General features: G+C 54.0%; 1 protein-coding gene across 1 annotated transcript; it reads right to left on the reverse strand.

The window, feature by feature from the left end:
• Positions 1-318: 318 nt before the first annotated feature.
• BSND (barttin CLCNK type accessory subunit beta) lies at positions 319-10,382 on the reverse strand (the record flags this gene model as incomplete). The annotated part of the gene is made up of 4 exons (XM_080801696.1): positions 10,191-10,382; positions 3,788-3,882; positions 1,605-1,859; positions 319-733 (listed from the first exon to the last, which is right to left on the reverse strand). The coding sequence occupies exons 1-4, from the start codon at positions 10,365-10,367 to the stop codon at positions 319-321; spliced, it is 942 nt and encodes a 313-aa protein (XP_080657822.1). The 5' UTR covers positions 10,368-10,382.
• Between the last annotated feature and the right edge of the window lie 1,113 nt (positions 10,383-11,495).

Below are 11,495 nucleotides of genomic sequence, written 5' to 3' on the forward strand. Positions count from 1 at the left end.
AGGGTCCTGTTCAGAGGCCCGCTTTGCGGGGAGGCAGAAAAGGCTCTTGAGGGCCCCAGCGGCTGCAAATCTTCTCAGGGAACCGCATTTTACCTTCAACCCTTCACCAAAGATAGTGAACAGTGAAAGAGCAATGGGGCCCGGACAGCAAGCATCCCCTCCCTGAGCTCCTCTTTGAGCCCTCCAAGTGCTCTCCAGCCTGCTGTCTCGCATGAACCTCCACATAACCCCATTTTGCAGACAGGGACACTGAGGCCCTGTGAGGTCACATGGGGGTTAGCAGCAGTGCGGGGCTAGAACCCAGGGAGCAGATCCATCTCAGGCCTGGACATCAGGCTCAAAGCCCACTTCCTTGTCTGGGAGGGGGTCTCCAGGACTGTCTGGCAGCCCATAGTACAAGTCTTCTTCTTCCTGCTCTGGCTCCTCTGCGCCTGTGTCTGAAGTCTTCTCTTCCTCCTCCTTTGTCCTCTGGGATGGCTGCCGACAGTTGGACAGGGCAGCAGCCCGCCGCTGGCCCTCTGGGGGCGCATCCTCTGTCATGGGGGCGTCGATCAGGGCAAAGTCGTGGAAGCGGTCCAGCTGGCACTTGCAGGCCCAGGGCTCCTGAGCTGGGCGATGAGGCTCCTGCCCCTCTGGGGGTGAGGGGCTGGGGCTGCCACCCTCACTGGAGTCCACGTCCAGCTCATCTTGGAAGGAAGCCAAGGGTGCAGGGCCCCGGAAACAGGCCTGGAGGCTGCAGGAGCAAAGGCCCAGAGAGCCAGGGTAGCCCCGAGTCAGAATGTCTGGGTTCCAGTTCTAGCCACTAGCTTCAAGGCCCAGGGTAGGTGAGTTTGACTGTCTGGTTCTCAGTGTCCTCCCCTATAAAGTGGGACAGCATAATCGTACTCTCTTATGGTTGTCTCTGAGGATTACAGCACATGGCGTGTGCAAAGTCCATTGCGCACATAGTAGGTGCTCAAGAAATGGGCATTGTTATGTTATGATCCTCATGTTATGATCTAAACCAGGTTCTTTCTCAGCCTCTCTGGCCACTCAGGGGTCTCCTGTGGGCCCTCAGCCTCCACCACACACACGGTGTCCCCTTCTGTTTCCTCGTCACCTCCCCCATTGGACTGGGAGCTCCTGGAGGGTGGGAGCCCTTGCGGTCTGGTGGGAGTAGGTACCCGCCAGTGTTGGTGGGATGAGTGAATAAATGGATGGATGAGAACCTGGATCATAACCAGCCCGGGACGGGACGGGCGCGAGTGCCCAGCCCAAGGTCACAGAGCGCATCAGCAGCAGAGTTCAGATTTGAACTTGCTGTCCCAGCTCTCACAACAGCCCTCTGAGGCGGGAGGTGATTGCTCCCATGTGGGGTAACTGAGGCTCAAGAGGGTAAGAAACCTGCCAAAGCTACACATAGAGGAGCTGGGATTTGAACCCAGGCCTGGGCGACTAAGCCAGACTCACGGGTCCGCTCTACCTGCTGCCTCTCAGGGTGTCCCCACGCACCTCCCGCCCTCTCTACTCCCAAATGTCCCCAGCCGGCCCTGAGTGGCCCACAGCCCTGCCTGCTTCACGCGGGAACTGAGCAGCACCCCCACCCCTGCACTCTGCCCACTCACCCAGGCCTGCTCGGAGTCAGGTTGCTTTCTCCCTCATCCTCATCCGAGCCTCTGTGGATGACCACCGCAGCCTCCATCCAGCCTTGTGCATCACGAGGGCCACCTTGTCCTCCATCGCTGGCTCCTGGCTGGGGCACCAGCAGCGGGCGAGGGTCCTCATGGTAGCCCATGACCTTCATCTGGATGTGGGTGAAGTCGGGCAGGCTCTGGTCATAGGCGGCTTCCTCCCACAGCCTGACGTATGGGGACTGGGGGCTGGGCAGGGCACAGCAGAGAGCAGAGAAAGAACAGGCAGGTGAGTCCACTTAGCGAACATCACAGAAGGAGACATTGGTATTGTCCCCCCACCCTTGCTGCTCTGGACATCTGGTCTCCCCTAATCTCAAGCCTTTAGGGGATGTAACTGTACCCAGTCCACGGATAGGAAAACTGAGGCCCAACAAGTCTTGGCAGAGCTCAGACTCTCAGACCAGTCAGTGCTCCTCTCGCTGCACGTCCCCAAAGTTAACCCCAAGAGTCCACTTGTGAACCGCAGACCAGTTTGCATTGACGGAGCATGTGCTGCGCTGCAGACGGTGAGCTAAGAGCCCACGCCTCCCACCGCATTTATCCTGCACCGTGAAGCAGAGCGATTGTTCCCGTGGTTTGGTTGAGGACGCAGCAGCAGCAACAGCCTGGTTAGTGTGTGCTCCTTGCCTCAGGCTGCGTCAGGGGGCTCCTCGAATCCCCACCTTACCTGGGAGCAGGGAAGCATGGAGACTTGGGTTGGGTCGCCCTGAGCGCCTCAAACACCAGGTGACAGTGCTGGGGCTCCAGACGTCCCATCCCGTCCCCTTCCCTATGTGCTCTACGGCCCCTCCAGGAAGTGAGGTGCAGGGACTAGACCACTTGCCCAAGATCGCACAGGAGGAGCCCAGGGCTCAGCTCCGTGCAGTGGCTATTCCTGTGTGACCAGTCCTATGCCCACCCAGGGTCTAGGCACCTCACTCCCCTGGGGACATGTGGTCACTCTATATGCCAGGAACAGAAAATACCATCACTGCCTTTTTCTGCAAGCAAAGCAGAGTTCCAGAGCCCTGGCCACAGACCCTGGACCTGCAGCCCGGCCTTCTGAGTGCAGACTTACAGCCTCCAGGGGGTGTGGAGGGCGGGACCCCACTCCCATCCAGGGCGGGAGTGCTCGCTGCTGTGTCCTGGGGAGCCAGGCCTAGCACCTCCAAGGAGGCAGGTCTGGTCTGGTCCGTCCGTGGCTCCCTGGGAAGTTTGAGGCCTGTGATTATACTTCTTTTTTTTTGTTTGCTTGCTTGTTTGTTTTGTTTTAGAGAGAGAGGGGAAGATGAGGGGGAGAGGGAGAGAATCCCAAGCAGGCTCCATGCCCAGCGCAGAGCTAGAGGCAGGGCTCAATCTCATGAACCTGGGATCGTGACCTGAGCTGAAATCAAGAGTCAGATGCTTAACTGACTGAGCTACTCATGCGTCCTATGATTGTGTTTCTTGAGCCTCAGTTTTCTGCTCGTGTAAAGGGCCCGACAGCCCCACTTCCCAGGGTTCCTATGAGGACCGAAGGAAGTAATGAGTGCCAACTGCTTACTTTGATCTCAGGTTGATAGAAAACATGTCTTGCTAACGAAGATACACTAAGAGAGGGCCCACCACGTACCAGGTTCTGTTCTTTGTGTGCCCTTACATTAACTCCCTCAACCCTCCCTGAAGCCCTGGGAGAAAGCTGTGATTAGTACACCTATTTTGCAGATGGGGCGAAGAGAGGCACGTTGCATTCCCCAAATCCCACAGCCGGTAAGTGGAGAGCCACAGGGCTGTGTCTGGCTGTCCACATGCCCCTTGTTTCCCATAGGAACTGTCACAGCTGTTTGGGATTTAGGGCTACACCTGTTTTTTATTTGGGTCAGCCACAAATTTGCCCTAGGACAGGACAAAGTCCGTGAGCCTCAGTTCCCTAATCTTTAAAATGGGGGATAGTAATGCCTCCCTTGTAGAACTGAGGGTTCAAAACAAGCCCCGATTTCAAACAGCATGCTCTCAGTAAGCGAGGGGGCAAAGCGGGAAGCTGGATCCAGCGGATGGACACCCCCCACCCCACTCCATCACTGCCCACTGGAAGAGGAGACTGGCCTGAGGGGCTCCCCCTGCTCCACCTCTGTCCTAGAGAGCCTGACACCTACCTCTTCATCTCGGCAGCAAGTCCATTCTCCAGCAGGCCCAGTGCCTTTGGGGACAGGATGCCTTGGAAGTCAGAGTCAGCGGGTATGAAGGTGATCTGCAGGGCAAAGGAAAGAAGGCTTCTCTGTGGCTCCCACAGCCATCCTGACCGGGGGGGGGGTGCTCTCGTATGACAGCAGAGGGGCCTGCTCAGGGCCCAGCTCCAGGAGGTGGAGGCATCTCTGGGCTCTTATTCCCAGGGGCTCTTCACTCAATAGACATTTACTGAGCACCAGCTGTGTGCCAGGCCGTCTTCCAGGCACTAGGGGGCAGCACTGAGCAAATGAGCCAAACATCCCTGCCCCAGAGGACTGGTATTTTGTCACTTCCCAGGGTACTTGTTCAGTGCCCAGAATGTGCCTGGCACAGCGTAGGGTCTTCATCCATATCTGGTGAGTGAGTGTCATGTATTTCTTGGCACAGAGGTTGTGGTGGGGGACCGGAAGGTGAATGGCTGTAATTGCACCCACTAGTCCCCGTACTGGAACATTCAGGGATCAGGAGGTCTCTGCAAGTGCAGCACGTGGGGCGGGGACCGGATGGCAGAGGGGAGGCAGGTCATAAAGTAGATTCCTTTATGGAATCCTTTATGGAATGCGGAAGATTCCTTCCTTGGGCAGGTCTTCTCTCTGTTCAGAGCCTCTATTTGCCTCTCTATAAAAGGGGCTAACCTCAAAGAAATATTGGCAGGCACTGTTCACAACAGCCACAAGGTGGAAACAACCCAAGTGTCCAACAGCAGATGAACGGATCAAGAAAATGTGGCACATACACACAATGGGTCATTATTCAGCCTTAGAAATTCAGGAAGCTTGGACACATGCTACGGCATGAATGAGCCTTGAAGAAATAAACTAGTAACAAAGAGACAGATGCTGTAGGAGTCCACTTCCATGAGGTACCCACAATAGTCAAATTCATAGGCAGAGTAGAATGGTGGTTGCCACAGACTGGAGGGAGAAGGGTGGGGAGTTTCTATTTAATGGGCAGTAAGTTTCAGTTTGGCAAGATGGAAAGACTTCTGGAGATGTGCACAACAGTGTGCGTTTAATTAGCACTACTGAACTGTAGGGGCACCCTGCACACTCGGCTGGGGGAGCATGTGACTCTTGATCTGGGAGTTGTGAGTTTGAGCCTCATATTGGTGTAGAGATGACTAAAAAATAAAAAATGTATGTATTTTTAAAAAACTGTACACTTAAAAATGGTTAGGACAGTAAATTTTATGTTATGCATATTTTACCACAATTTCTTTAAGTGAGGCTGGAGATACCTGTCTCCTAGGGTTGCCGTGAGGATCCCATGAGATAATGTAGAAGGAAGCCCCTGGCACAATGCTGGGCACGTAGTAGCTGCTCAGTAAACCGTAGTTCATGCTACTGAAGATGAAATTATTTGACCTTTTTGAGTCTTGCTCTCCTCAACTGAAAATTTGTTCAACAAATATTTGACAAGACCCCACTGTGTTATAACAGGGTCGTAAACAGCAACTCCTTTTGTGTCTTCCTACAGAGCATGATGAGTAAAAGATACTTGTCTGCCCCAGAAAACTCCATCCTGATGGGAGGAAGGGAATGATGGATGGAGAGGCTCCTAGAACTCCTATGCAGAGCTTCCTTGAAATGTCTGGAAATAAGGAATGGATCTCGGTAGCTTCCACACTCTCCAAGGATACCCTGCACTTGCCAGCTGGCTCTGTACTTCTTAGAAGCTTCCCCTTTCTGTGCCTCATTACCTCATGGCCCAATCAACACTTCCTCCCATTTCTCCTCTTCACCACCATCACCATCATCATTATTACTACACCCATTACGCCCACCTCTACCATCACCATTATCACCATTACTACAACCATCATCATCATCGCCACCACCACCATTATCTCCATCAACATCATCATCATATCTTCTCCATCACCACCACCACTATCATCACCATCACCACTACCAACACATCACCATTATCACCATTACTACAACCATCATCTATCATCACCACTACTATCATCATCACCATCACCACCACGACTACCATCACCATCACTACAACCATCACCATCATCGCTACCACCACCATCATCATCTCCATCAACATTATCATTGTGTCATTACCGTCACTATCACCATCATCACCACCACTACCACTATCATGATCTCCATCAACATCATCATATTATCATCAGTATCACCATCATCACCACCATCATCTCCATCACCACCATCACCATCATCACCACCAACAACACATCACCATTATCACCATTACTACAACCATCACCATCATCACCACCACTACCACCATCATCACCTCCATCATCATCATATCATCACCAACACTACTACCATCATCAACTCTATCAACGTCATCATCATATCATCATCACCATCACCACCATCACCATCACAATTATCACCTTACTACAACCATCACCATCATCACTACCCTCACCATCATCTCCATCATCCCCACGATGATGATCACTATTACCATCATCACCATCACCACCACCACCACCACCACCATATCATTGTCACCATCGTCATCATCATCACCATTACTGCTATCATCATCCCCAGCAGCATCATCATATTATCATCACATCACCATCACCATCATCACTACCCTCACCACCATCTCCATCATCCCCATGATGATGATCACTATTACCATCATCACCATCACCACCACCACCACCACCACCATATCATTGTCACCATTGTCATCATCATCACCATTACTGCTATCATCATCCCTAGCAGCATCATCATATTATCATCACATCACTGTCATCACCATCATCTCCATCACCACCATCACCATCGTCACTACCAACACATTACCATTATCACCATTACTACAGCCATCACCATCATCATCATATCATCATCACCATCACCACTACTACCACCATCATCACCTCCATCAATATTATCATCATATCATCACCACCCACCACCATCTCCATCATCACCACAATGATGTTCACTATTAGCATCATCATAATCACAATACATCATCACCATTATCATCACAATGAAGAGCCTGATAGAAAAGGAAAATCTAGAATGTGTTAGAACACAAGTCCTTTAAAGACAGGGGGACAGACAGAGCTGAAACTGGTGAGGGGATACCAGACTATGAAGATCCCAGAACATCAGACTAAGCAGTTCACTGTTTACCCAGAGGCAATGGGAGCCCTGGAGAAGTTCTCAGCAGGAGAATATACAGGCAGATTTGTGTTTCAGCAGAGCATCAAGCAGTCACCAAAGGAAGGGAGCAGAGGGAAAGAGGGATACCCATGGAGAAGACAGATCCATTCACCACCAGTCAGGGGCCTGGTCCTAGACTCTAATGAAGTATGCAGGAGAGGGGACTGGGGAGCTGTGGGAGACACAGAAGCCAGACAGGGACAGGCCCTACTTTCTCTGCCAACCCTTCCCTTCTCCCAGCAGCCCAGCCCCCCTCTGCGAATGGACACAGCATCCCTGACTGTCCTATCTTCCAACTTTGCCCCAATTCCTCCTCCTGTCATGCCTGAAGTCCGGCTGACAACCACATTTGACCAAGTCTACTTCAAAAAGTCAATGAGATAAGCTCAGTAGAAGCTCAGTCCCATATTCAACCACAGCAGGGACTGAATATTTGCTGAATGAGCCGTGTCTTCTCAGTTCCTGCAGTCCTGGGTTCAAATGCTGCCGCAGTGCAGGGGCCCATCACTTCTCACCCAGCCCAGTGTAGGAGCTTCCTCCACTGGCCTACTTGCCCCTTCCTCCTCTCAGATGTCAGCCTGATAACTTTCCTGAACTGCAAAGCTAGTCATGTCCCTTCTCTTGTCTCATCAACTAAAGGGTGAGGTCCAAATTGTTCAGCATGACATCCCAGGCCCTGCGGAGCTGAGTCCACTCTGTCTCCGCCTTCCTTCCAACTGCCGCCGGGCAACAGCCATGTTGACCCACTCTCCTTGCTTTTACCTCATTCTTTGGATGGTGCTGTTCCTTCTTCCTGAGAAGTTTCCCCCCATCTTCTCTGCTTGGCAAACTTCTACTTAGCCTACAAAGGCCAGCTCATCTTCTCTGTGAAGCCTACTCCCTCACCAACAGGCAGAAAATGATCTCCCTGACAAGATCCCCAGTCCTTCAAAGACAAGGACAGCTCAAATCACGTTATTGTTACATCTTAATTGGCTGATTCCCTACCCTTATATTTGTATTTCGTTCAATCCAGAAAATTCCCATTTGTGGGGCACTGGGAGGGAGGGGAGGATGGGCACCAGCATTGGCTGAGGGCTCTGGTGGGCCAGGCACAGAGACGACGTGGGAGACGGGCCCCTCCCTCTAGCACACCTCCCTGCTCCACCGCACACTTTCCTCCTTGCCTGTGTCTCTGAAACACACACTCACAGAGACCCACACCAGTGCCCACACCCCTGCACACACATTCGGAGACCTGCCCAATGCCACAAACACCATTCCTGAGGACAATGTGTGATGCCAGCTCCCTGACACAAGACCTCACTGGTTCCCCACACGGGCCCATGTAAGGCTCCACCAAGGTCACGGAAGAGGGGCAGAGGGAGGAGGGAGTTGAAGCTGGGCCTGCTGGACACGAAAGCGCGCACTGTTTCTACCCTGCCTTGCTGCCTCCCCAGCACCTGAACACGTGAACCTATCAACAGTTACTCATTAATACCCAGTAGGGTTCCCTCTCCCCTTTCTCCCTCACCCGTCACTGCCACTGGGTCCCTCTGCCTTCCACCCCTCACCTCCCTGCAGAGCCACCTCTGGTAAAGGGGGAGAAGACAGGAAGGACACGGCCCTCCATACCCCTGCTGTCCCCTTGCCAGGCCCCAGGATCCAGCCTCCTCCTCACGGGGAGGATGACAACAGAGGTGGGGACACAGGCTTGGGTCCTAGGGACCTCTTCTCACGGTGACCTGTGCTCAGGGCATTGCACAGACAGAGGCTAGTTGACTGTAAACTGCTCGGTAAATGGCTACAAACCAGTCCAGACCGCCCCAGCACTGAACACACTGGAGCCCGGGGCCGGCCCACGGAGGGGGCAGAGCTGGGGAGAGCCAGACCCAGGACCCCAGGAGCTTCCTCCCTCCTCCCCAGAACCCCTGAGCACAGCCACCCAGGTGGGAGGTGGAAGGGGGCTGCATGTTGTGGGGGCTGCCCAGGACCTGGAGGCCTATATCCTTACGTGTCAGGACCCATGGGGCCCCTGGAGGCATCCCCTTCCCCGCCCCCTCTTCCTGACGCACACTTTGTGCAAATGAGGAAACAGGCTCAGAAAGGGAAGGCGCTTGACCAAAGTCTGCCCAGCAGTTAGAGACAGAGCCCGAGTTCTCTCCTTCTCTCCCTGGGTCTGTCTGACCAGTTGTGTGACCTTGGAAAAGTCCCTCATCCTCTCTGGGCCCTGAAGGATTACAGCTCCTGACATGGTCCACACACTGTTGGGAGGACCAGCAACAGTGAGACTGGAAGCTCTTCTCCTATATGCAACACCCTACTCATCACAAAACAGTCCTCTGTCCTGTCTCTTCTCTTTTCTTCATAATAACTCCGGAAGGCTGGAAGAAGTAGGAGCTTGGGGCCCCTATTACAGATGAAAGAAACCAAGGTTCAGAAAGGCAACAAACTCAAATTCTGTGGGAACAGAGTTTGAGACAGAGCTGGAACTACTCAGGACTCCCAAACCAGTGCTCTTCTCATCTCTAAGTCACTGATAAGGCTAGGAAGAACAGAGCGCTGCCCCACCCACGTGGGCAAGGTTACTGCAGACCCGCCCCAGAACTCTCCGCAGCTCCTGGACACAGGGAAAGCCCTCCGAGGGGGAGGCTTGTACTTTAAGTCCTACGTAGCTGAGCTGCAACCCTGACTCTGACACTTGGGAGCTGTGGAACCTCACCTTTCTGAGCCTGGTACTTCTTCACTCCGCTCTGAAATAAACTACAAACAGTACCAGAAAGTTCCAGATGAGGATGAACTATGTACTCCGTGAAAGCAGGAATGCCTGGCAGGCGGCAAACTACTCCTTAGCTGTGGCCGCAAGCACAGGATCGTGGCTTGGGTTTCCTGCGTCTCCTTCATGGTTCAGGGTTCCAGACCCAAGGGGCTTCTGATTAGTCCTTACATGAGGGAGGCACGGAGGGAGGGATGGAGGGATGGAGGGAGGGATGGAGGAACAGAAGGAGGGATCGAGGGAGGGAGGGATGGAGGGAGGGCAGAGGGAAGAAAAGAGAGAGGGGAAGAGGGGAGGATGGAAAAACCAGTGAAAGATGGGGGACCATACCCAGAACAGAAGCACAGTCCCGGACCCTCCTGGGCCTGGGCCAGCAGCCCTCCCGACGCGGCCGCTGCCTACCTTGGGGTAGCATTGGCACATGCTCCAGATGACGCCCCCGATCACCATGATGCAGCCCATGGCGTAGAAGGTGCCGTAGACCTGGGGCCGGTCGTGGCTCATGAGGAACGTGCCGAGGGCCAGCAGGAAGAGCCCCAGCACAATGAAGCCAATGCGGAAGGTCTTCTCATCGGCCATGGCTGCCTGGCCGGGCCCTGGGGTAAGGGGGGCCGGCGAACCCCTGCAGACACCCGCACACGCTCACGCAGAGAAGGACAACACTCTAGGACCGCTGCAAGCTGGGGCTTCAAGTCCAAGGGAGGGAGGCTCCCTCCAGGGCCAGCTGCAGTCGGGTGCACCATTCACCAGGCTGGAGGAGCTACGCTTCGATGGCCCTGTGCCACCCCCCCTCCACCTTCACTCCCTCTCACCTTCCCTCTGGGCCCAGCCAGCGCTTGCGTGTGTGTGTGTGTGTGTGTGTGTGTGTGTGTGTGTGAATCTGAATGAGGTAAAACATGAGGGAGGGACAGGGGGAGGTTTCAGGGGCTGAGCCCTAGCCAAGACTTCAACATCACCTCATTTGCCTGAGCGGGGCTGAGCTGGGCTGGACAGGTGGCCCCGTGCCCTCCGGCCAGGGAAGCAGGGTACAATCCCACAGTCTAAAGACACTGGCATGCCGCTGGAAGATTTCAGGGTCCCCCGGGCCAGCATTTTAGGATCCTGAAGCTCTCTGGACTCTTCAAGGTCAGGGTCCATCTGAGGTTCAGGAATAATAGCCCTTATCTACTGGACGGTGGCTTGTAGGTATGACCCTGTTGTAAACGTGTTACAGGTATTAACTCACTGAAGGGGACCCCGTGAGGCAACTCCTACCAGCTCCACTTAGCGGAGGAGGACAAGGAGTAGAGTGCCCAAGGTCACACAGGTAGAAATGGCACAGCAGCTGGCACTGGAACCCAGAGGTTTCCCGCCTAGCCACCACAGGATACCGCCTCAGTGGGGATAAAGATCCAAAGCGTGGGCTCTGGTGGCCAGGGTGCACATTCTGGCTCCTCTGCCGAAGGGCAGTGTACTCTTGATCAAATCCCCTCGCTGTGCCTCAGCTTTCCTCCCCTGTACAATGGGGACAATGACTGCAGCTCCCAGGACCAGCGCTGTCTCCAGGCCTAGCCTCCCTGGGTTCTTCTTTCTCTTACTCTGTGCTCCCCCAGACCTGCTCCCAATGATATGACCCCTAGAAAGTCTATGTGTGTTGATGCCCCTGTAGGGGGTCAATGACTGACGGGAGTCCCTGGCCTCCTAACCTTCGAAGATGCCTTCACCCTC

This window comes from Martes martes, assembly GCF_963455335.1.
Source record: "Martes martes genome assembly, chromosome: 4".
Taxonomy (NCBI): Eukaryota; Metazoa; Chordata; class Mammalia; order Carnivora; family Mustelidae; genus Martes; species Martes martes.